At 37.3% G+C, this 27942-nt stretch overlaps 1 protein-coding gene across 3 annotated transcripts in view; it reads right to left on the reverse strand.

The window, feature by feature from the left end:
• Positions 1 to 11635: 11635 nt before the first annotated feature.
• LOC138840027 (uncharacterized) overlaps positions 11636 to 27942 on the reverse strand; it is a 60020-nt gene continuing 43713 nt past the window's right edge. For 2 of the 3 annotated variants that reach the window (XR_011376031.1, XR_011376032.1), the window contains exons 9-11: positions 25208 to 27213; positions 24904 to 25111; positions 14816 to 17084 (exon numbers count right to left, since the gene is read on the reverse strand). Coding sequence is in view for 1 of the 3 variants with exons in the window: in XM_070039627.1 (XP_069895728.1) it covers positions 14775 to 14800; positions 15937 to 16426 (516 nt within the window). In the remaining 2 variants the exon portion in view is untranslated. The other variant, XM_070039627.1, reaches the window with a different exon arrangement.

Raw genomic sequence — 27942 nt, forward strand, 5'->3', positions numbered from 1 at the left:
CAGAAAAGATATTCTACAGTTTAAAGATGATTTTTTTCTATATGGAAATATGATGTTAGCATCTATTCCTGTATCTCAGATACAATTTGGCTTAGAAAGAAGGCAACTGTGCCCATCAGGAGGTGGTTAAGTTAAAATAAAAGAAAAGAAAAAAGAAGTTGACAAGATATCTAGAAAGAAATATTTTTCCAGGCTTTCATTCCATAGCCACAAATCTGAAGAGGATTTTCTCCTTTACTATCTATGCCATGTTAAAATGTTGGCCTGAAGCCTTGACTTTAGTGGATACTTGGTCAAATCCAAACATGGATAGGTGGTTGGCAGCAGTATGTTGGCAATCATTTTACCTTCAGATAATGTTTCATAAAAGGTTAAAGAGTTAAAAGTCAGAAAGTGTTCACACTAGGGAAAATCCCCCAAAATATTGTTAATTGGCTTTTAGATGAAGGCAGTTGTGCAAGACACTCAGAGGAAGAGTTTTTTTTTTTTAACTATCATACTGTTTGAAGTTTTTTTGTCTTTTCTTTTCTTCTTTCCTTTTTTTGTTTGGTTCATTCCCTCTTGTCACTGTTTCTGATTTCTGTGCCCTTGTCTTCTATATAAGTTTATCTGATTTGGGGAGGGGAAGGGGAAGCAGAGAATTGGTGGGACAAAGGATGAACCAATTCAGTAGTGAAACTCAAAAGACAATATGGTGGAAATGAACTTTACAACTTCCGGGGGAGAGAAGTTAGAAGGGGAAAACCTGGGTGAGAATGCCAGAGAGGGTGACATCGTTCAAAAGGAAATTTACTCATTACCTGAACCATGTAACTGAAACCCCTCAATACAACACCTTTATAATAAAAAAATGACAGAGACAAACAATGAATTTAGCTACTAGCATATGAGCTGCATCACCGGATTCTCACTATTGGGTACAAAGATACATGTAAATGGGAAAGTTCACAGAAAACCAAGTACTGCAATGCCCAAGGAGACTAGGGTAAAAATGCTCTAGCAGACCTTATGTTACTGCAGGGGGACTGTTTTAAATAAGAAGCCAAGAACAAATTACTGACTCTCTCTACATCTTAGCACAAACTCCAATGCCTGATTAACATGTTAGGATTTTAGCAAACCCACAGAGAAATTTATGATCTTGTTAATTGACTGGCTTTCTGGTCACATAGGTCCTGTGATGTGCCTTTCAGCTACTGGCACCAAGAAGTGGAGTCTTCCTTAATTCTTGAATAGGAGTTGGCCCTGTGATTTGTTCGGGCCCCTGGTATGGGGCAGAAATGATATTGTGTCAGCTCCATATAGAGGCCTTAGGAGAACCTCCCCACTTCTAAGTCCTCTGTGGGATCTCTACAGCATCCAGAGAATAAATATAGGCCATCCCACTGGGGAACGTATAGGGCAGAGTTCAGTTGTTCCAATGTAAGCCAGCCTAGAGCCAGCTGATTGCCATACATGTGGGAGTATCCAGCCTCTCCTGATCCACAGCCAACAACAGAAACACAAGTCATACACCACACTGGCCACAATTGCCCAGCCAACCTGGACACTAAGTTCTAGAGAGATTGTACAATAGCGAATTGATATGCAATTTGATAACGCAGGTGGGATGCTGCTAAAATAGAAGCTTTAAATAGTATTTCCTTGTTCTATGGCACACTTTAATTCTGGTGTTTCTCTATTAAGTTCTTGTCTGAAGCATCTATCCACTGATGAAGTGCAGTGCTAGACTTTCACGCTACCTTGATTTGGATTCCCTATATTCCTTTCTATCTAATGATTTTTGTCAGTATCGTGGTTTGAAATCCCTCCTCTACTTACTAGACAAACATTCTGACCCTTGAGTTATGCCTTCAGCCCTTTTACCTTGAGGCTATTTTGTTAGATAAAGTCTCTAATCCTACTATCCAAGCTTCTACCTACAACTACATACAGCTGAAATTACAGGAATTCACCACCATGTCCAGGTTATTTGCTGAGATGGAATCTTACTCTTTTTCTGGGACTAGCCTTCCGTCAGGAACCTCCTGATCTCTGCCTCCCAAATAGGACTGAGCTATAAGGTGCAATGCATTGGGCCAACACTCAATGTTTGTTTTATAAAATTTCAAGCTCTAGTATTAAGCACACATACAATTACAATTGCTATACTTTCTAGGTGAACCGATCCCTTGATCATTATATAACCTTTCTCAGTTTTTTAATAGTTTTTATCTTTAAGTTTATTTTGTCTGATATAAAATACCTGCTTGCTTTTGGTTTCCATTTACATAAAATATCATTTCCCATCCTTTCCAAATTCATTCTATGTGTGTGTTTATTGGAGAAATCAGCTTCATTTGCAGAAAAATGAATGGAATTGAGTATTATTGTATTAAGTGATATCCAAGGTTAAAAAGCATATGTTCTCTCTCATATATGGAAGTGAAAAAATAAGTCAATGTAGAATAGTGATTACTATAGTTTGGGAGATAGAGGGAGATAAAAGTATGCTACATTTGATCAGTGCATGATCCATATATGCACTGTACCCTACCAATACATAAAACACATGCTAATCAAAGACAAGGTAGGTATCTTTGATACTGGGTAGCAGTGGGGGAAAAGTTGGCATTGTGGAGCATGCCTGTAGTTCCAGCTACTCATGATTAATACACAGAAGGTTCACTGTTACCAGCCTGGAAAAAAATGTGAAGTTGTACCTGAAAAACACACTAAAATCAAAAGAATCTGGGAGTGTGGCTGAAATGGCACAACATTTGCCTAGTAAGTATAAGGTCCTGAGCTCAAGCCCAAATACTGTATAAAACTTTACCAAAAAATAAATGATTTGTCAACCTGTGTTACACAATAGTTAAATGACTTTTGAAAATGTGCTTAGGAACAATTTGGAAGACAGAAATTTTTCCTAATGAACTTATTTGGCTAAGAGAGATCCATGTAGAATATCAAAATTGTCACTTGGGAGAATATTCTTAGGAGAGGATCACATAGGTGCAATAGCTATATGCATCTGAACATATAAAATAATATTGATCGAAATGAACTCCAGGAAGTGGAGAAGCAGTGGTAGTACTCACTAGACACTGTGCTGAAAATGAACGATACAACTTGTGAGCAGGGATAGGAGGGAAAAACTGGGAGAGTGCTAGAGAAGGGGTGACATTGTTCAAACATGTACTCTTTACCTCACAAGTAACTGAGATCCCGCTGTACATCACCTTTCCCATAATGATTAAGAAATGGAAAAAAATGGGCTGGGAAGGTGGCTTAGTGGTAGAGTACTTGCCTTGCATGCATGAGGCCCTGAGTTCTATTCCTCAGCACCACATAAGCAAAAATAAAAAAGCCGAAGTGGCACTGTGGCTCAAGTCGTAGAGCGCTAGCCTTGAACTGAAGAGCTGAGGGACAGCACCCAGAGCTCAGGCCCCATCACACACACACACACACACACACACACACACAGAGAGAGAGAGAGAGAGAGAGAGAGAGAGAGAGAGAGAGAGAGAGAGAGAGAGAGAGAGAGAGAGAAACGGAAAAAAAATTACTTGGCTGTTCCTCACTAGGTTAACATAGAGAGGGAAATAAATGAATCAAAGAGTGTATAAGTAGAATTCAAAAGGAACATAAAAGAGAATTTCCTAGGTTGAAAAACTTCTTTTTCCTCAGCCTCTTAATCCAAATGTGGGTTATGCCAAAAACATACTGTATTTGCCAAAAAGCCAAAACTGTAAGTCTACCACAATTTGATAATACTTCTGGAAGAATTCGGTGATAACAAATACATGAAAGATTTCTAGTAAGTTTAAGAGACTTGGCCCACAGCTGGCTTAAAAGTCCAAAGTAATTATGATTGCATCTGGAAAACTTGTCTTAAAAAGATATTTGGGTCAAGCTTTCATGCCAAGCCTACGAAACTTTTGAAGGACTGTATTGGTGAGAATCTCCAAATTAAACTAAATGGGACTTACAGAATTCAAAAGGTGTGAGCTTTCAAATTTCTATGAACAGGAAGCAGACTAAGAAAGTGCTCAAAGGACATAACTTCTACAACCTCCTTTGGAAATGGCCACCATAGAAAAGAAAGAGAATCTGGGATGTTTTCAGAGAAAAGAGCCACACTAGTTGGAGAACAATGGAAAGGAGTGCCTCTTTCAACAATTAAAACCACAACATAACCCAGGATGAGGTTAACTGAATGGATTAATTGCATTGACAGCAGGCATTAACAGGCTCCCTATATTCCCACCTGTTGTAACATAACCTTGACATTCTCAACATTAAAGGATGGAGTATATTCCCCTACACCTTGCATTTGGGATGGCACCTTGAGTTTGTGACTTGCTTTGGCCAATTGATTATGGCAGAAGTGATAGTATGCCAAGGGCACCTATGGGTCTTTAGAGGCCTGGTATACCTCTGCTTTCCCTCTTGGTCCCCTGTCATACCTTCACAATAAGCTTGAGCTAACTTGCAAGAGAAAAAGGGACCAAGTAGTTAGGACACTGATTACTCGAGAAAACTAAAACTTATGGGAGCCCAGCTAAAAGAATCAGATACCTACCTGACCCATAGCTAACTTGGCACACATAATTCATTTAGTTAAGATTAGAAAAAAATCCCAAGTGTCTCATGGGATCATGAGGGAAAATAAAGGTTTATTGAATAAGCCACTAAAATGTGGTTTGTTACAGTACAATAGGTAGGTGATACCGGTTCTAGCAATCAAGTAACCTAGAAGCAAGTGACTCTATATTTCTTTTCTGGTGTGAACACTAAATTACTATTAAGTCTAAACTGGGCTTGTAGAGATGATACACCTTAACCCAAGAAAGGAGATTGTTGCACTAAAACTTCATATGGTTTTGTCCTTGTTTTTATAAGAAACCATGTAAACAATACCACTACCTAAATTGGTTAGGGTGGTTTTAAAAAAAGTAAGTTATATGTTGAATGTTTGTGTTCTGCTATGTGAGCATTTATATGGAAAGTTAATCATCAGTGCTGATTATTAGGTACAGCTTCTACAATGTGATTAGGTCACATTGTATGTGGTGTGCCATCTTAATCTTCTGGCTTTCCTAATTTGGTGCTTATGTAAAAAAAATAGTATGAATCATGCAGGTACACAGAGTCTATCTGTCAGTACTAGAGTTTGAACTCAGGTCCTTGCACTTACTAAGGAGGAGCTCAACCACCAACATTTTTTGAGGTAGGTTCTCACAATTTTAATCACACTTACCTAAGAGCTCAATTTCTCTACTTAGAACCTCCCCCAGAGCTACATCACAGATTCAGCACCACCAAGCCTGCTTATCTGAGAGCATGTCTTCTTACCAGGGCTGTCCTTGAACTGCCATCCATCTTCCCAAAATATCTTTCTGAGTACCTGGGATCACATGCATGAGCCACCCTTTGCCAATGCCACCCCCATTTCTCTCTCTTTTGGTTTTGTAAGAAAGTGGGCCAGGCTGCCTTGAACTTGTGATTTTTCCGGTCTCCACTTCTTGAGTGCTGGAGTTGCAGACCTGCACCACCACACCTAGCCAGAAAGAATCTTACTTGAAATTTCGAGACCAAAAGTTCAATGGCTGATCATTTTTCTGCCACGAATGTGGCTATGTTTGCTTATTTTTTCATTACAAAGATGAACTAGTTCCATGTGGAGACAAAATAGATGCATTGATCGAAAGACTTTTACAAATTTGGAGTGCCATGTGAAAATTACCTTCATTCAATTAAAACAAAAAAGGGATAAGGACACTTTTGTATATTGCTTTTTGAGCTACATATGTCCTCTGCTTTTATATGCCCTGAAGGGGGCTAGGAACTTTTCTTTACAGACAACTGAAGTTTGAATGTAATTAGTAGTGGAGATTGGTGGCGCTCCACAGCTTGAGGCCACTTGAAAGAAAAACAAGGTAAGACAAAATAAAAGTGATTAAAAGAAACCAGCAGCTGCTAAGTTGGGAGGAAGGAGGATAATATGATGGTATGATTTTGTAACACATCTCATGGTATCATAGTCATTGGAAAAGTTAAAAAAAACTGGTAGCAAACTTTTTTTAAAAAGAGAGAAATTGAGTTAATAAACTCTCATTCATCCAGGTAAACAACTGTGTAAACTGGTAGTTCATATTTGGAAAAACAGTTTGTTTATTATGTAATATCTTACTCTTCTGAGGAAACAAAGATAACATTAAAGATATCCAGAAGTTGTGGCCTAATAGCTTAAAATTGCTCGAGAGGAGTTACAAATTGTGAGCTTTATAATGTGGAAAAAAATATTGACAGGCACCTGGAATAAGTGGTCTATAAAAGGCCGAAATTTCATGATGTTTAAGAGAAAAATATGGAGGAACAACTTTTATATAATGCATCATTGGATTGGAGCCACAGGACAAATCATTGTACCAAGATAGCAATTACCTATCAGGGTCAGAGGCCTAACTGTGAAAAATTCCGGTATCATGGTAATCTTCAAACTCTGGATATTAAATCAGACTCCTGTATTTCCTCAACCACTGGGAACTTCGAGGTGAACTATTGCATGAGCATTGGCCATTATCTCATTTTTCCTGTACCTGAGAAGAGGACCTTTCAATGCTTAGCTTCATTCAAAGTGGAGACACATATATTGGCTGGGTTCTTTCAGTCTAACAGCATAGAATCTCTGTAGCAAAAGGCAATGAGGCTGTAAGTGGGGTGGAGATGTGTCAAGACCCCATCTTATATGGACACTTGCAGCGGCACAAACCCATAATTCTAGGTATCAAGGGAAGCTTTGTTGAGATAGGAAACCTCAGACTTTATGCCACTATTTAGAGGGGAAAGTATATATTGTATCAACTAAAATGTGCGAAAGGAGATATGATAATAGTGGCAAACAGGAAATGCCTATTACCTCAATAATTTCTGAAATGTGACTAGGAAGTTAAGATTTTGTTAGGAAATGGGAAGACTTGGAAAAAATTCTATTAAGTGAAGTAAGCCAGGCCCAAAGAAACATAGGTCCCACGGTGTCCCTTATTTGCAATAACTAGTATATGTCTGAGTCAAGCAGAAAAGGTCAGATAAGGTATGAGGGAAATGAACCCTAAGATATGTATTCAAATTTTTTTTCTTTCATGCGATTGTTTCTAACGCTTTTATAAAAATATTTCTCTGTTGCTTTGCATGTCCCTCCCCCACGGTATAACCCCTGCTTTCACTGTATTTGATGTTGGTATAATTTGTGGAGGGGAAAGGGAAAAAACAAATTGTTTAAATAGGGATACAGGTGGACCCATTGCAACAATGAGATGTACAAGTCGTTATGTCGAAAACGAACTTTACAACTTTGGTGGCGGGAGAGGAGCGTTGGATAGGGGAGCGGGAGAGGATGGGAAGGGATGGGAAGGGGAAACAAAGGAGGAGGCTATAATGCTTGATAAGAAACGTATGCATTATCTTGCCCATGTAATTGTAGCCCCTCTGTAAAGTATTTTCACAATAAAAAACTAAAAGAAAAAGTTACTTGAGATATGAAAAAAAGATTTTCTTAAGTATAATCCTAAACAAAGAAGGTATAGTGTGAAAAACAAACAAAATTCTTTTAATATCTAGAAATGAAGAATTCATTTTTGTTGGTGCAGCAGAATTCTACCAAATGGGGTCAGTATTGCTTGAGAGTGGAGCAGCTGCAATGAATTTTGAGTATAGAGCCATCAGGAGGCAGTAGTAGGGGAAGAATCGAGTGTGCTGAAGATGGTGTTCTTTGGCAGTAAGAGTGCTGCAGATAATTGTTTAGTGGTATCAGTAAGATAGTGGGTTTTTCTCCATTGTCTACAGAGTTCCTCGTTCCATTTCAGGAAAGGGGCATGCTGACTGAAATGGGGCCTCAGGCAAGAACAGCAGGTGGAAACACCCTGAGCTCAAGCTCATGGATTAAATATTGGTATGACCCAACCAACTTTCAAGGAAGTTTGATACTTTACTCTGTGATGGAGGATTTATTAGAGTACAGAAAATGACAAAAGGTTAAGTTAAAGCAATGGAGGATAGCACTATTACTAAGGTAAAGGTGGAAGAAAGCCTTTGTTTTAGTGTGAGAGGTTAAATTGAAACATTAAATCAGTTGGGATGTGGTCAACAATTTTATTATTAATAAACATCAAATGCTCAAAGGAGTCATATCACTGAAATTCTTCCTGCATATACCATACTTTAGTTTTAATATGTTTGTGTCTATATGTATGTGTCCCTGTATATGCTTAACAAACTGAATAGGAGAAAGCTCAGCATGTGTAGGAGTGATGTCTAGCATAGGGGGAGTAGCTGAATGGAGAAAAGTAAGGTGGGCAAATGAAATCACAATATCCAATGTAAATAGGAAAAAATGGAACCAGGTAAATTGAGGGGATGGGTGGGGATAGGTAGGTTTGGGAAAGATGGAGAAGGATGAATGACATGGATCAAGATGCATTGTGCTCACAAACTGACATGTTAAATGAAAACAAGTACTAAGGACAAATAAATAAATGAATGATATACTAAGGAAAGAAAAATAATTCTAAATGCAATAAAGAAATATCAGAGCCTTCATCATTTATGTGTTTGTTTCTGTGTATACCCCAATTCAGTATCTGGATAAAAAAAAAAATCCAGCAATCTAAAAGGGCACCGGTGGCTCACACTTGTAATCCTAACTACTCAGGAGGCTGAGATCTGAGGATCAGGGTTCAAAGCCAGCCCGGGCAGGAAAGACCATGAGACTCTTATCTCTAATTAACCACCAGAAAACCAGAAGTGGTGCTGTGGTTCAAGTGGTAGAGCGCTAGCCTTGAGCTGAAGAGCTGAGGGACAGCACCCAGGCCCAGAGTTCAAGCCCCACAACTGACCAAAAAATAAAAAAAAGAAAACCAGCAATCTATCCAAAATTATTGCATGAGTTACATGGACATTAGTGTTATTTATTATTATTAAAATCCCTTTATTACATATTACTATGTCATATCTGAATAAATAAATTTAGGCTTAGGTTTCTTTCCCCAGTCTTTGTTTTTTTATAATAAGGACTATGCTTTTAAAATTATACTTACATATTTTTATCTTTTGATAAAACAATATATACATACACAAAAAATTCCATCAAATATTTGAAGCTTGCAGAGTTAAAAATGAAGATTTCGCCCACAGTTTGTAACCAGAATGTTCTGGTGTTCCTTGATGGAAAACTCAATCTAGAGAATAGATTGCAGACTTAGTACTTCAAGAGTCCTTTGAGAAAATAAAAATGTGTGGAGAAGAAAATGAGCACAAATAAAGAAAGGGGCAAATGCTAATGTGTGGGGTCGTGAGGAAAACATGCTGCTCAGAGTAGATGATCAATAGGCAAGTTGAGAAGCCACAGGAACATGGATGTCAAGTATAGAAACTGAGGTTCAATTAGGAAAGTGGAAGGGAAATTTTTTTATATGAAAAGATTAATCTGACAGATTAAGGAGTTGAGGAGTTGAAAATTTGACCAAAGGATCTAAAATTTGCACAATGACACCTAAGCAAGGATAGTAAGAAATAAACCAGTAGTAGACATATTTAAAAGCACATGTATTTTCTATATTTTATTATAAAGCTATTACATGATCATTATAAAATTATTATGTATAAAAGCATATAAAATAATATATGTGCATACATATATATCAGTGTAGTCATTAACAGAATAAGTAAAATTTTAAACTTGTAAACAACATAAGAAAATATATACATTTTTACAAATTCAGCAAGAATATGAAATAAGAAAATTATCAATGTTCCAGGAAAATGTATGTATAAGTAGTACTGACTATAATAAATATAAAACATATAATTGTGAATTAAAAGGCAAATATTTTTAGATGAAGTAAAATCTCGTATGCTATTTGGAAAAGGTATGTAGACTCCTAAACACAGCAACATACAAAAGTTGAAACTTTAATGTAAAAATATACTAGGAAACTCTTTCCCAAACAAATTAGAAGACGCAAAGCAATCCTATTGAATAGGTCAAAACTGGTATTTTTATAGTGTGAGCTAAGACAATCCTATAAGACTATGATGAGTCTTAAGGCACTAAGAAATTTCAAACATATAAAACAAAAATAAAGCTAGATATATGAGACTGTCATAAAATAAATAGGAAAATATACATATTTTTATCAGAAGATATAGATCAAGCACACAAAAAGGGAAAATTAGAATAACAGCATCAGATTTAGCATGTACAAACATGATTCATTACTCCAACAAACAGAAAAACTGTGTTTACTTGAATTTCCCAAGGAATATTTATTTAAAAATTCATTACTATAAAATAGAAGGAAAATACTCCAAAATACTTGACTCATACAGGAAACATTTCTTTATCAACATAGTACAGGAAAAAAGGAGGGGCAAACTTAAAGAAAAGTCAAATGTTTATTTCCAACTGACATAATCATGTATCCAACAATTTTTTTTAAAATCACCTGAATAAAAAAGCTATTAGAAATAGGAAGAGTTCAATATGATGGCTGGAAAAATGTTAAACATGAAACATCTCTAGACTTTCTATAGTTTTATAAGGAATTTTTAAAATGCAGTTGCAGAATTATCAATAAGACAGGAATCAACCAATGGGTCCAAAAGTAAGTGAATACATAAATAAAATGTGGTCTATACAAGCAGTTGAGAATTATTCAGACATAAAGAATGAAATCATGTCACTTGTGCCAATATGGATAGATGCAGAAATTATTAGGTTAAGTGAAATTCATCAGGCACAGAAAGACAAGAATCTTATTATCTCATTCATATGTGCCATCTAACAAAGTTTATCTCATAAAAGTTCAAAATAAAATGGTGGTTTCTAAAATCTTGAAAGAGCAGGAAAGAGATAAGTTGAGGAGAGGTTAATCAATAGTTATAAAAATAAGTTAAGCCGGGCGCTGGTGGCTCACGCCTGTAATCCTAGCTACTCAGGAGGCTGAGATCTGAGGATCGCGGTTCAAAGCCAGCCCCGGCAGGAAAGACCGTGAAACTCCTATCTCCAATAAACCACCAGAAAACCGGAAGTGGCGCTGTAGCTCAAGTGGTAGAGCGCTCGCCTTGAGCTGAAGAGCTGAGGGACAATGCCCAGGCCCAGAGTTCAAGCCCCATGACTGACAAAAAAAAAAAAATAAGTTAAGTCAGGGGGTAGTGGCTCATGCCTGTAATCCTAGCTACTCAAGAGGCTGAGATCTGAGGATCACAGTTCCAAGCCAGCCTGGGCAAGAAAGTCCATGACACTCTTATGTCCAATTAACCACCAAAACACTGGAAGTACAGGTGTGGCTCAAGTGGTAGAGTGCTAGCCTTGAACAAAAAGGCTCATGTGGACAGCACCCAGGCTCTGAGTTCAAACCCTAGACTAGTATACACACACAAACACACAATACACACACACACACACACACACACACACACACACACACACACACACACACACACACACACACACACACACACACAATTCATTAACAAAGTTTAAACTGATTTTTAAACTTTGAAAATAATCCATGTTTGGAATAGAAATCTTTTTTAAAAACATAGAAAATATATAGAGAATAAAAAGTCAAAGGAGAATAGAAGCCACATGCATTTCAATTACCCGTATAAATAATGAAAGCCAAGGGCACACAATTAGATTAAATAATCTCTAGATTATAATATACCTCTTTGATCCATGTGTTAGCTTTTATTTTTATTAACTTGTTCTATTTAATTTTAGCAAATCATTTAATCATTCAGTAATGATTTCAGTTATATAGTGACATCCAGCCACCCACTCAACAGACTTCAGCACTAGGATACTAACAACAGTTGATAACCATTGATATGGTCTGTTGGTATTCTGACTGGCTTTCCTCTATGTTATGACCATAATCCTGAATTTTTATTGATATGTCTTTTTTAAATAAATTATTATATGTCATAGACTTGTATGCTTAAAATATAGTGTCTAGTTTTCTTTGTTTTGAATAAAACAGACCATTCTATGTAGTCTTTGGGGACATATCTTCCTTAACATTCTAAAAGTTAAATCTTCACATAATATTATATGTAAAGTCTAGTACATTTATGTTACTGTTAAAAATATCCCATAGTGTAAGTACATCAAAATTTATCAAACAGGGTAGGTGGCTTAGTGGTAGAGTGCCTGCTTTGCATGCATGGAGTCCTGGGTTCGATTCCTCAGTATCACATACACAGAAAAAGTCAGATAGGGTGCTATGGCTCAACCGGTAGAGTGCTAGCCTTGGGCAAAAGAAGCTCAGGGACAGTTCTCAGGCCCTGAGTTCAAGCCCCAGGACTGGTGATACACACACAAACAAATAAAAATTTATCTATTTTTTTGGATTTTTTTAACTGTCCTGATTTATTTATTTATTTATTTGTATCAAGACTTATACTCAGGGCCTCACATTCTCACTCAGCTTTCTTGCTCACTGATGGCACTGTACCACTTGATTCATATCTCCAAGCCCAGCCCTGTTGCTGGTTATTTGGAGATGAAGTCTCATGGACTTTTCTTCAAATCTCAGTCCTGCTAATCTCAATCTTCTGAGTAGCTTGGGTTGTAAGTGTGAGCCATTGGTGTCTGCCTACTTTCTACAAGTAATTTTTTAAGCATTTACAACTCTTGGATATCTTGATTGCTTGTAAATGTTTTTGTGGTAAGCATTATGATCTATATGCCCTGTGGTTCAATAACTCTCCTTTTACTTACTGATCCTAGGTAATACATGAACCAATATGCACAGAAATATGTGATAAACCACTATGTAGTGTGATATAGTTTATTTTCGATACAATTTGCACAACATATAGTCAGTTCACCAGGTTTTCATAGGACAAAATATTGGAACAAACTTAGTACCCACCAAAATGTGTAGTAAAGAAATTATGTCCAAAGATGTATTTACTGAGAGTTAGAAAATAAGCACACTTGTCAGAAAGCCTGAAAGGACATACATCAAAATCTTAGTGGTGATGTTTTCTGTGTATTATGATTGAGAATTTAACCTTTCCACTTTGTTTTACTTACATTTTCAGGTATTTTTCAACAATAAAACAGGTAAAAAGATGAATAAATAATACACTTGTGTATAATTGCTTACTTTTCCTGACAGAAGATACCTTCACATTATAACAACTTTGGGGGAAAAACAAGAATACAAAGAAGAAAATAAAATCACCATAATCTTGCTCAATATTTATAAGCATAATTAGTTCACAATGTGTTTATTTCCAGCCATTTGTCCCTGATTACATACTCTAAAATAGCTGCAGTCACACTTTATATGATTATTTTTCTCTTAGTATTTTGCAATGCGTACTCCATAAATATCTCAATGGCAGAATATTATACATAAATAGCACATTTACTTAATCATTATCTAAAAGCTAGCCTAGCTAAGTTTTTCTGGTTTTCTCCAATTACTTAATCATTCTATAAAGCTAGACCGTAAGGTTTTTCTGGTTTTCATTATCCCAAATAAAATATGTGAGAACCATTTTAAAATATTTTCTTTGAGACAAGCTTTCACTATGAACCTTAGACTGGCCTTAAATTCCAATTCTCCTGACTCAGCCAAGTGCTAGGATTACCAGTTTGTATTGCCTTGCTCAGTGTGTATTTTCCACATTTTAAATACTTTGCTTGGATAAATTTTCCAATGTGAAAATAATAAATCAAAGAGTCAAAGCATTATATATTCCTTGATTAAGGCAGGGTTGAGTAGAAGGGATTTAAACAAAGGTCAAAACAACACATTGCACACATAAACTGATATGTTGAATTGAAACCCCTCTGTACAACTACTTAACACTAAGTAAATGTTTATAAAATTTTGATAAAATAATTAGATGTCTTTTTTTTTGCCAGTCGTGGGCCTGAACTCTGGGCCTGGGCGCTGTCCCTCAGCTCTTCAGCTCAAGGCTAGCACTCTACCACTTGAGCCACAGCACCACTTCCAGCTTTTTCTGCTTATGTGATGCTGAGGAATTGAACCCAGGGCTTCATGCATAGCAAGAAATCTACCACTGAGCCACCTTGCCAGCCCAGATGTCATGGTCTTTATTATTACTGTTCTTAGCTAAGTCACAAGGTTACTCTGACAGCCAAACAAAGAACTAGATTCTCCAGAATCAACATGAATGTTACTTCTCAGGAATGCTTTCTTCATTTTCCAAACTGTCACAACATCAATATACTTACTTTTCCTTCGTGGCCTTAGCATACCAATAAACAATTGATGGTTACTTTTCATTTCCTATAAATACCTCCTACAACTGATTTTAAAACTCCATTAAGACATGTCTGGCACACAAATTTGGCACTCAATAAATATTTGGTGAATGGATTGATAGATGAGTAAGTGAAGTGACAGCACTTTATAAATTGTAATTCAGAAGGTATTTCTATTTTAATTGTTATTATTGATGTTCCTTTTACTGCTATGTAGATGAGTCTAAATTTTTTAGAGGTCACTTGCCTATCTATACTTTGACTTTGTGGCTTTCATGTTGTTCATATCACCAGCCAGAGGCATGGGTAGCAACATCGCTGCAAAGTGCCTGATGAAGAGCGTTGAGACTTGGAGAACCAAGCAGTTAGTTCTCTAAGTCAGCATGCTGGGATTTAAGGAGTGGTAGTTACCATTAGTTGGACACAAAGTAGAGATCAGGAACCCAGGAGGTCAGTGATATTTGAAGAAGCACGTGGATCTTGAGTGTCAGAAGCAAACTAATAGTAAGCGGTCTGGATAATAAGGTTCAAAAAGTAGAATGGTCAGTGATAAGGGATGAAAAGTTGACTTTCACATACTAATATTCAAGGTATGAAGCTATGAATATGCATCTAAAGCAAAGAGTACTTGAGGCAAGTTTTTTCTGATATCCATCCTATTACAATGGAAAACAGTTTTCAGAAACTGTACCTACATCCCAATATATGAGCAAGGGAATGGGAATAGCTGGTTGACATGTGTTAATAAGCTGTTACTACAAATGGGTTCTGACAGTGGCAGGATTAAGGAAGCCCATTTATATTTAAGATTTCACAATATTCTACACACTGTGTGAATAATCAAACTTTAGATCCTATAGTTTTCATATTACTTTTCTTTGTTTGTGCTGGTACTGGACCTTGAACTCAGGGCCTCATATTCTTGCTTAGGTTTTTCTCAAGGCTGGAATTGACCCACTTGAGCCACACTTCCACTTCTGGTTTTTTCTGGTTAATTGGAGACAAGAATTTATCAGATTTATCTTCCTGAGGTGGCTTTGAATTGTGATTCTCAGATCTCATAATATATCCCTAAAAAGGTTTTTTGTGAAGATCAAATGAATTAATGCATGTAAGGACGTTAGAACAGTGCTTGGAAACAGAAATGCTATGTATGGTTGCTGTTGTTATTGTTGTTGTTGTTATTATTATTATTATTTCAAATAATACCACACCAAATTTGATGTTATTAAAAATGGACAAACATATTCTATGTTAATTTTATCTAAAACTACAATCTAAAAATTAAATTTTCACACTAAAATAAAAATTTCCCTTGCAATAGCATTAGCAAAGTAGTAAAGTTTACTGCAGTGATTCTGTGAAATTTTCTTCTGAACATTACCTTAACAATTGTAGAGAATAAATATATATGTCCCAATATCAAGAAAAATAAACTGCAGAATACTTGGTTCCTTAATTCTAGCCTATAAAAAGAAATGCCTTGCTTGCATACTTGAAACTAATTCCACTACAGGAAGTCACACTTGAGTTTGGTTATCTGACTGTTGAGGAACTGAACATAGGAAAGCCTGAATGAGGAAGACTAGATTTGAAAACTCTTTAACCTGGGGAAAAGCTGAAAGAGATTATAAAACATGTTAGAATACCTGGATATTGCAGACACAGGAAAACCTGAATGTCTGAAGACTGGTACACTGGAGAAGTAGGAAGACGTGGATATTGAGCCCGCTGATGGAAGACTGGGTAGTTGTAGGAAGACCTGAAGATGTTGAAAGACACGGAGATGCGTGGAAGACAAGCAAATGCTGGAAGCCCTGGAGATGCTGGAAGCCCTGGAGGTGTAGGAAGACATCGACTTGTTGGAAGACATGGATGACTTAGTTGGAAGACAGATTTTTCTGGAAGACAGGGAATTTCTGGAAGATATGGATTTTCTGGAAGACGTGGATTTCCTGGAAGACATGGATTTTCTGGAAGCTGTGGATTAGCTGGAAGACGTGGATTATCTGGAAGACATGGATTTTTCTGGAAGCTATGGATTTGATGGAAGACAAGGATTTTCTGGAAGACATGGATCATCTGGAAGACTTGGAGGTCATTGGAAGACGTCGACTGGCTGGAAGACCTGTCTTTCATGGAAGACGTGGATTTTCAGGAAGACCCGAATTGTCCGGAAGATCTGGATTGTTTGGAAGACACTGATTTTCTGGAAGATATAACTCTTCAGGAAGACATACATTGGCTGGAAGACCTGTAGGTTATCGGAAGACAGGGATTTTCTGGAAGACGTGGCTTTATTGGAAGACTTGGATTGAGTGGAAGACATAGATTTGCTGGAAGACCTGGATTTTTTTCTGGAAGACTTGGATTGGCTGGAAGACATGGATTTTTCTGGAAGACGTGGACTGACTGGAAGACCTGGATTTCTTGCTGGAAGACGGTGATCAACTGGAAGACCTGGGATTTTTCTGGAAGACCTGGATTGATCGGAAGACTAGGATTTCATGGAAGACACAGATTTTCCCGGAAGATGGAGATTGGCTGGAAGACCTTGAACTTGCTGGAAGACCTTGAAATTTTTGGAAGACATGGATTTTTCTGGAAGACGTGGATTCTCCTGGAAGAGCTGGATTTTGTGGAAGACTATCATTGCAGGAAGACGTGGATTATCTGGAAGATGTAGATTTTCTGGAAGACATGGATTTCTGGAAGACCTTGAGGTTATTGGAAGACTTGCGGTTGCCGGAAGACCTGGAGATGTTGGAAGACTTTGATACTGGCGCCATTGGAAACCCTGGACATTGGAAACATTGGAAGCACAGGATGTTGGAGATATTGAAAACCTTACATTTGGGACACAGTGGTTATTGTTACTGCAGATTTTGGAGGCCCTGAATATTATGACAATGCATACTGAAAGGCAGACACTGGAAATTGTGGCTATTAGAGACATGTTAATTGCTTTACCCTGGAACTGCTAAACACTGCTGGATATGAGTAGTAGAGGACTGGGACATCTAAAAGTCTTAAAAATAAAAGGCATAGACTAGGAGACAAAGGAAAACCTAGATACTAACATACTCATCAAAACATGATTTCAAGAATTACATTTAAATGATGCTCGAAGACAAGAATGCTGGGATCTAGATATAAAGACATCTGGATGATAAGAGACATTGTTACTCAAACACTGGGGACATAATGCTATCTAAATGTTAGAAGCCAAAGTTCTTAGGAATATTGAAAGAGTAGTAATAAACAGATACTTGTAAACCAGGATTTAAGAGAGAAGAAGAGATAGGGAAAGTAATGATATAAGCAGTAGAAGATATTAGAAAAGCTAGACTTGGACACTGAAGCACTACATATATGGACTCCAGACACACTACATACAGGAAATATTGAAAGATTGTGACTATAGAAGACTAAGAAATCTGGACCTGGAAATGTTGACCTGAAATATTGATGGAAATATTATAATACTTAATAAACTTAATACTAGGGAGATTCCAAAATCCAAGCGGTGAAGATGCTGCAGGCCAGAAACTGAAAGACATGGGTGTTGTTATATGGGAAATACTTGGTAATTAGGGATATTGTGAAGCTATGGAGCTTAGAAGCACTAAGGGACCTTAAACAAAGAAAAGGTTTGATCTGAAATGTTTGAAGGGTATATCAAAAGTCTCATATATTAGGGCCTACATTAAAAGACAGATATATGACTAGTTGTTATGATTGTAGAAAACAACAGGGGAAGGGCATTATTAGGTAGCAAAGGAAGGAAGGAAATTTGAGCCAAATCAAGAAGTTTGAATGGATTAGAACTTCTCTGAGATGGTCTTCTTGGCCTTTCTGAGGAAGTAAAAGAAAAATCAGTATCTAAGTTAGAACTTCTTGGCTTTAGACCAAATTGAGAAAACATGTTACGTAAAGGATTAGACTAAATATTTTAGGCTTTTAGGCTATATTTCTCTGTTGCAGTGTGATAAGTTGAAGAATGGAGATGGTCATGTTTCCGTGACTTTATTTTTAAACAAATAAGAGTTGGGAGCTCACAAGATGGTTCAAATGGTAGAGCATCTGCATAGCAAGCACAAAACTCTGAGTACAAACCACAGTACAAGAAAAAACAAATCAACAGTCAGGTTGGATGGAATCGGAAAGCCTTAGTTTTGCCAAGGCTTACTTTAGATGTTAAATGTCAAATATGGTAAACTTAAGTATAGTCAAGTCTGGTATTCACATTCAAAGACATTTTGAAGCCCAATAATAGAAGAAAAATGCCATGTTATATGCTATATCAGGAAATGAGGTTGGCAGGAACCTAAGAGTGGCACTCTTGGCAAATATTTTAGGTGACTATACAGGAAGTCTTACATTCAGGGTCCCTACGAAGGAGAATAAGAGTCTGAGAAGATTTCCTAATTTATTAGGGCTGGAGACTTAAAGAGAATATTAAGCAATTAAATATACCCTATAGACTGGGACATGTGATTTAATTATCTTTCAACAATACTTTCTAGAGAATATGAATATACCTGTGTCAAATGCCATTACCATATAAATAAATGTCATCTAATGATAATCACATTACATAAATATAAAGAATCACTGCAGGCCAAGCTGTAATAGTAATAAATGAATTACTATTTAGGTGTCCCTCGTCAGCAAATAGAAAAGTATTAAAAGTCATTTCTTAGTCCTCTTAAAAACCATCATGCACACCTTATTTGGAGGAAATTTAAACATTGAAATTTTGCCAAGACAGGAATAAATGATCATTTTCCATTTACATAATGATTATTAAGGTATTATAATAATAATAATAGCAATGATTTATTGAGTGCTTACTGTGTGCCAGGCACTATACTAAACATCTCATATAAATCTAACAACCATCCTATCATGCAAGGAATTAAACCCCATTTTATAGACTAGAAAATAAAGTCTGCAACGATTAGGAAACATACCCACAGATGTCTAGCTGGTACTTGGCAGTGGTAGGAGCTGAAAACAGATTTACATTATTCCAGAGTGTAGGCTCAAACTCCAATAACCTAAGGACTATATTTCCAGGACTAAGTACCACGACTCAGAGAAGAAATTCCCAACACAGAGCAGAGAAATCAGGGTCAAAGTCCTCACATAAAGCCCTGTGACTTTTTCACTCTAAGTGTTTGCAAGGATGGGCTACTTAGCAATGCAAGATAAAGTGCAGTGTCTCAGATACACTAAGTTCTCAATTTCTCAATCAGTATTAGTTATTTATGCTGATACAACATTATTTATTCTTTCTTCAATTTTGTTTGATTTTGTGGTTCATCAAAGTACATAAATTCTGGGCACAGCATATGTTTCCTGACATTAAAGAGCATCAAATGGTACAAATACTAAGCAAAGTTCACATTCACTCTTAAACACACCCCTGCCACCCCTTATTTGCATTCAAGTGGCTGCAGCTAGGTGATCTCAATGTGTAATTTAAAGAGCTTTCTCAGCAATTTGAACTTAAAGATTTTAAAACAAAAGGATCTTTTAAAATTAAATGCTAGTTTTCTAATACACACTCCACATTTCTGCACACTATGCCGCCCACCTCATCTCCTTCTTTTCTAGTTTGTTCTTTTTGCCATTGCAGTTAAACAAGCTTATAAAGAAAGAAATTTGCATGTGCTTCTACAGAATGTACCCAAACCATTTGCACACAAAACTGTGCCTAAGGCTTACTAAAATAAATTCTAGCTTTTCAATTTAATTATATTTTTGAGACATACCTCATGATGTAGCCTAAGGCTGACCTGGAATTCACTGTTTACCACAGTCTGGCCGTGAAGTCACAGTCCACCTGCCTGGACTTCTCAAGTACTGAGATTACTGGTGTACCTCACTATATCTTGTTTGTCAGGCTATTCATTTTTTTTTTGTTAAAAAAAAACCAGAAACATATTACTAGTTACCAATTATTGATTATTGTCTATTTCTCATTCTAGCAAGATAATGAGAAAATATAAATATAGTTAAGACTATATTTTAGTTACAAAGAAAAATTTAAAACTTATAGATAGGTTAAAATATATGTAACAGCCAGGCACCAGTGGCTCACATCTGAAATCCTAGCCACTTAGGAGGCTGAGATCTAAGGATCATGGTTCAAAACCAACCCCGGGCAGAAAAGCCCCCATGAGACTCTTACCTCCACTTAACTACTAGAAAAACAGAAGTGAGACTGTGGCTCAAAGTTCTAGAGTACTAGCCTTGAGTGTAAAAGCACAGGGACAGTGCTCTGAGTTTAAGCCCCACAACCAACATACATACATACACACACACACACACACACACACACACACACACACACACACACACACGTATGTGTGCACATATATGTTATAATCGCCAGTACCATAGTCTATATTCATGAAGAAAACAAATGCATAAAAGCATCAACTATAACCACAGGAAGAACATAAGTAGAGAGATTAGCCATAATACAGGGATATTCTTAATTTAAAGAATAATACATAGCAGAACCTCACTAAATTCCATTACTACTGCTTGGCTCATACCAAATTTCACATCTTCCTATGAGTTCTACTGACCTGTTCAACTCAACTTCAATAAAATGTTTTAACACTAACCCTAATCATTAACATTTCTTAATTATTTCAACTAGACTTTGTCTTAAACAAGAATTAAACTTATCTAAATGCTTCAATTCAAATTACTTGGGTCCTAGACAAATGCTTCTTTCTACTAAGCCAAATTCTAGGCATTCTTACAACAATTAAAATCATATAATGGTCAATTTCTCATTCTATTACTTTATATGAATAATTCCTACTTGATGTAACTTAATTGAAAATCTGATTTCTCTAATTCTGGTTAAATTAAGAGAAATAATAATACAGACAGTAGCCCCAATAATGAATGGTAAAATTCCCAGAAAAGCTCATCTTTCACTACGAGGCTCATGAAAGGGGAGATAGTGATGAAGATGCCTTGTACACATAAACTGACATGTCAAATTGTAAACCCTTTGTGCAATTCCTTAATTAAAATATAATTTTTTAGATGAAGCACATTTTGTGTGTATGTGTTTGGGGGAGGCTGGTCCTAGAGCTTGAACTCAGGGTCTGAGTATAGCCCCTGAGCTTTTTTGGTCAAGACTAGTGCTCTACCACTTGACCCATAACTCCACTTCTAGCTTTCTAGTGATTAATTGGTAAGGGTCTCGTGGACTTTCCTGCCCAGGCTGGCTTCAAACTACAATCCTCAGATCTGTTTCCTGAGTAGTTAGGATTACTGTTGGGAGCTATCAGATATACTGAACCACAGACTATTCTGAGAAAAAGATCACTGACATAAAATTTACCTCTACACATAATTAAGAGGAATTATCTATATGACTGTAATTCCCATTACTCAGGAGGTAGAGATCAGGAGCACCATGATTCAAGGTCAACATTGGCAAAAACAAGAGAAATCCATGTGAAGGGCAGTAAGCAAGAGGCATAAGTAGGGGAATAGTAATATACAGCCAGCACCAGGTACACAGTGAAACTGTACATGAAAAATAGCTACAGCAATAAAGGGCTGAGGGTATATAACTCAAACGGTAGAACAACTGCCTGACAAATACAAGGTGCCAAGTTCAAACTCTAGTAGTGCCACAATAAAAGAGGAATAAATTACCCATTGAACCTTAAAATATTAATGATACTGATTGTTCCACTTATAGAAATACAAAAAGTGTTTTAAAAAAGTAAGTATAAATATATATATAAGTTAAAACTATATTAGGATTCCATTTTATTATAGTCAGAATGAAGATATGAAGAAAAGAAACTATACTTGGTAGGTATGTGAACTATAGCAATGTCTATGGAAAGAGTATGGATGCTCACACACAAAACAAAAATAGGCCCATTTATGACCTTTTCATAGCACTACTGGGCATATCTCAGAAGAAATGTAAATATATAAGAGATATACCAACATCCATGCTTATTGTGTCTCTGTTCACAAGAGAGAAATAATGGATTCAGCCAAAATGCCCAACAACCAACTAATGGATAAAAAAAATATGGCAAAAAAATACCATGAAATAATACTAGTTATAAAGAAAATGAAATTATATCATTAGCAGGCAAATGGATAGAACTGGAAATCATCATACTGGGTGAGACAAATCAAGATCACAAAGGCAGATATTGAATATTTTCACTCATTTGTGGAACCATGACCTAGAATGATCATGATGGCTAATCATGATGATAATGATGACATGAACATGAAAGGGAGACTGTCTGAGGTGAGGAATCCAGTGGGAAAATGGGAAAGGAAAGGATATTATGGGGTAACGAGGATCAAAAAAAGTAATGTACATGCATGACCTATGTATACATGTGGATAGAGAAAGATAGCAAATGGACAGAACGAAACCTGCCAAACACTGTTTGAAAGGAGAGACAGGGAGTTTAAGGAAACATAATGGAGGGGGTAAACTTGTTCAAGGTATACTATATGGACCTATGGAATTATCACAATAACCCCCTTCATATCATTAATGAATGCTAATTAAAATAAACTAAAATTTAAAAATTGTGTTTTACGTATCTACATGCTACTTTCTCTCCACTATAATCATGAGGGAAAATACTGCAGTTGTCACAGACAAAGAAACTCATAGGAGATTCTTTATTTTCAGAAAGTTAATGACCTGTTGGCCTTTTCGGTTCTGCCATCTTTGCCTACCTTTCATTCCTACAAGGGACTAAAATGGCAAAACTGGAATGGCAGACAGAATTTCGAAAACAAGAACATACCACAGTGTTAGTACTTATCTTGATCTCCGTGAACCATGGGGCTCATTTCCCACAATGTAACGGTATCAAAGCAAGAATGTGATCCTCTCAGAAAATGTCATAAAATTTCACCAAGTGATTCTGTCATTTGACGAGTAAGAAAAGAGAAAAATGACTTGAATAACAGAATTTGTGTCCAAAAAAATACTCTGTATCAGGGATTCCCAGCTCCATGGCCAGGATCCATTTGTCTGATATTTTCTATCTTAGTTTTGTTCATTCATGGAGCAGAGGTTTTCAACCATGACTATATTTTTAAAAATCACATGAGAAACTTGCACAAAACACCTGAGGACAGGTATCAGAAATCCGTATTTTAAAAGCTTCTCATCAAGTCTATGATATACACTCAGGTCTAATTAATATCAGTGGCTTAAGTGGCTTTGTGGTATCTCTAGTCCTGAAGATCCTACAATGGGTTTTCAACCTTCCTCTACCTCCGCTGGGCTTGTTACAGAACATATATCATCACAACCATAACTATGCAAGCAAGCTGTCTTTGCATTTCCCCTTCTTGATAATTTCAAACTCACACAGTACACCTATCATTCAGACCTTCAAATTTGGGGGAAATTACTGGATTCCATCACTCCTGAGGTTAATTTAAGTGAATTTCTTGTGTCCTTTAAAAGCAACCTTATTTTCTGATATGGTGGTAGTGATACTGGTAGTGGTATGGGTACGGGTATGGGTATACTGGAGTTTGAACTTAGGGTCTAAAAAAAAAAACTTGGCTTTTTGTTGGAGGTCTACCACTTAAACCATACCTTCAGCCTTTGGCTTCTTGCTGGTTATTTTAGACATGAAGTCTCAGACTTTTTTACCACACTGGCTCCAAACCTCAAGCCTCCATTTCTCAGTCTCCCGAGTAGGTAGAATTACAGTCATGAGCCGCCAGCACGCAGCTTCTGATGTCATTTTTTTAAACTGTTACTCAAGGCAAAGCATTTATTTCATTACTGTACATAAAATTTATTTCAGGTTGTCTTTATGACTTTTCAAGCCACATGAGGTCTTGGAAACTTCAAATACAGAATGTTTTCCTAATCACTAATCCTTGTTTTGGTACAGTTCTGTCAGAATAACTGTCCAACCACGTCCAAAGTGTACAGCAAATGGGAAAATGTGCATAAGTGGCCAAATGAACAAGTAGGTTCATTATGGGTCCTGGTCAAGAATTCTTAAATAAGATATGAGTTTCACTGCCAGCTTTATAATTTTTTTCACATCTGTGGTTAAAACTTCAGGGAAAATGCCAAATAAAGTGAATGAGTGAAATTATGGAGGGAAGATTTTTTAAAATATCAATCTGGCAAAGAATTCTCCACCAGCAAACAAAAAGTAACAGTACCCCTTTTCTGGAATATATTGCATTGTTAAAATCATTGGGAGAGCTACATATGAGAACAGAGAGGAACTATGGACATGAACTCTAACACTTCCTCTTCCTTGACCTAGATACCAATGTAAATTCAGAAATCCATCATATTGTACTGTCCTTCAGGACCAGCTATCAGCTAACTTACACAACAGATGCAAAACTCATCAAGTTAGACCACACTACTCTCTAGTAAGAGAGCAAGGTAGGATTGAATGGAATTGAAATAAATTTCTAGATCAAGAGGATAAACTCAAATTGTGAATCTCAGGAATAGTTTAGAGATTTTACATCAGCAATAGCAGTTACTGGGTAATGAAATCCTACGGGTTTCTGACCTCAAGGGGAAGAAAATAATGCACCAATGAAAATACCGGCCATGACAGTATGACAGGAAAAGAATAGGGAAGTCTTGATGGTGTTTATAGAGAAAGAAGTAAGCTTCTGCTCCATTTTCTGGCTCAGCACCCAGGTGACACCTTCGAAGCCATCAGAACATGAATCCCAAGACTGAACTCAATGTGCGATGCGGTCTGGAGAACAAGTCTGAGCAGCTTGGTGGTTGATCTAGATTCCTCTCCCCTGTTAAATAAGCACACAGAAAAGACTCAGTGACCTTTGTTTGAAGGGTTCTTATTAGGTCTTGATAGGAATGAGTGTCATCATTTAAAGCCTTGCCTGAGGTGAATGAATTCCGCTGAGGGATCTCATTCTTCTGAATCATCGTGACAAGTTGATTGTAGAGTGGATGCTTTAACGTTCTTTAATATCTAGATGTTAACCTATGATGGTCACTTTAACCAGCGTTTGAAGTGCTCACAGCTCTGAAATGTTCCTCAACTCTTTTGTCAAGGTGAGAGTCAAACTAGTAGTTCAGCATTGTCACAACTCCATCTCCTCCTTTCACTACCTTCCACCACCACAAGAACTCTTCACTCTCACGTTTCTGACAGCTTCCACCAAGGGCCAATTTCTCTATTTCCTCTTACGTATACTACTATTAAGCCATTACAAATGAAGAGATATTGCCAAGCGACATTCATGAAGCTGAGTATAGTGTATCATGAACCATTTGGGACCCCCATCTGTAATAGGGGAATTGAGGGAATGTACTATTGTGGGGCATGGAGATGAATGCAGGAGCAACATTTGCTAAGGCTCCTCTATCAGTGGTGAGAGCAACATTATTTCCAATTCCAGGTTGTTTTCATTTAAATATTGTCTTAGCCTTTAGAACCAAATGTCAAAAACCAGTTTAAAAAGAGTTTCTCAATGAACCAAATGTTAGGGTTTTCTTTCATAGAGACCTACAAGTATTTCTGGCATTGTCCTTTCTTGGTTGTTTTGCTTTGTTTTGTTTGTCGGTCATGGGGCTTGAACTCTGGGCCTGGGCACTTTCCCTCACTCTTATGTTCAAGGCTAGCACTTTACCACTTGAGCCACAGCACCACTTCCAGTTTTCTGGTGGTTAATTGGAGATAAGAGTCTCAACAAACTTTCCTGCCTGGGCTGGCTTTTAACGGCGATCCTCAGATCTCAGCCTTCTGAGTAGCTAGGGTTACAGGTGTGAGCCCCCTGTGAGTGGCTGGCATTGTCTTTGAAAAGGAAAAGAATTTCCAAATTTGTGAAGTAACCTGGGATTAGCAAGGAGGTCACCAGAAGCACTGGAATGAAGCAGAATTTTGAGCTTGTCTTTCAGTTGTGAAGCCTGTGGCCCTTTCCCATCTTTTGCAATAGATAAGCCAGTTCCATGTGCTTCCACCACGGGACCCTTCATTGAAGCTGAAAATCAGTTCAAGCAAATACCCTTCCCTTACTCAGTCTTATACTTATTCAGGATACCTGCAGCTGCTTTTACCCTGCTTACTCTCTCAGCCATTTCTTCTTACACAGGCCCTCCTGTTTCATAAGCCCATTTGCTTGAAAGGAATGCGATGGTGTTTTGTCCAGACCAAAAGTTATGCTTGCATTTCTGTGCGAGCCACCAATGGATTCCTCCTAAGGGAAAAAGTACTATTCGGCTTCAGAGGCTATAAATGCAAATCAATTTCCATGTTCTCTATTTGGGCAATTTGAGTCATGTATGATTTCCCCAGTGACGGCTGCTGAAACTGTCACTACCTTAATAGCCTTCTCAAACAAACAAACGAACAAACTGGAGCTTCATCAAATGCCCTGTAAGAGTTCTCCCATTCACCCTTCTCAAGCATCGCAAAACTCCTGTCTGCACTGATGTGAACTTTCTTGCTCTCTTTACTTGTCTTGCATTCCTGTCCCCTATGGTCCCATTTATTCTTGTGGAGGCCATCTTTATTCTAACTCATGCCAACTTACAATCATCAAAGTGTTCTATCACGAAGCTGTGGGCATTTTTACTTTGAAAGAATATTCCAATGATAAAATTGCTAAGGCAAATAAAAGGCTGGGGAGTGAGAACACATGAATGGGACTGAAGAGGGAGCAACAGGTGGAAGCCAAGGGTAGAACACTGCAACCCAGATGATGTTCCTTTCACACGAGCTTGTCGGCAAGGGGACATGATGGTGGTTCAACTTGCATAGTAGGCCAAAGCTCTCAAAGGCACCGACTAGATCAACTCAAAGGTCGCCCAAGAATGACTTGCAGTTGTGCAGCATCGACAGGAGTCAGGCTGTCAATGAGGTAAGAATTGCAGCTATCACCACCTAGGAGAAAACAGATACAAAAGGAAGAAGTGAAGTCAGAAGAAAGGTCGTTGGCATGAGTAGTTTAGGAAGAAGCTAGAGATTGGGAATTCAAAGAGCTTTGAAACCACAAACTATTTCGAGTTGATTGAACGACCTGATCTCACCAACTTTACATACTCACAAAGAAAGAATGCTTTGTGACCACGTATCATCAACCTTTGTAAGTTCTGCCAATCAGAAAGTAAACAGAAGCCATTTCACTTTTGCTTTCGTTCTCATCTGTTTAACCATCCTTCCACATAATAAGATGGTTCAGTCACCATGAGTAGTGACTAGGTGAGCTCGCTCAATTTCTACCCTGTCCTACTCTGGTTTACCTCTGAGAAAAAGATGCTGGAAACTAGAAGTTATTCCGTAGGTGAGCCAGGTAAATCCATTGGTCTATGATGAACCATCTAACAACCTATAACTTCATTATCATCCCATTTCTGTACGCATACCACCATGCCATCACATACACATCTTGCCATGAGAAGCTGACAATTTTCATGATATGACCAGAAAGAGCTATAAAAATAGAGAAGAATCTTCTTTATTTGCCGATTCCTTCCTCTCAGTTTTGGTGGGAATACTGGGACTTGACCTGAGGGCTTGGGTGCTATCCTTTAGCTTCTCTGCTCAAGGCTGGCACTTTACCATTTGAGCGCTGGCTCCACTTCTGGTTTTTTGGTAGTTAATAGGAGGATA

Source organism: Dipodomys merriami, unplaced genomic scaffold (assembly GCF_024711535.1).
Source record: "Dipodomys merriami isolate MVZ:Mamm:240054 unplaced genomic scaffold, mDipMer1.0.p SCAF_3, whole genome shotgun sequence".
Taxonomy (NCBI): Eukaryota; Metazoa; Chordata; class Mammalia; order Rodentia; family Heteromyidae; genus Dipodomys; species Dipodomys merriami.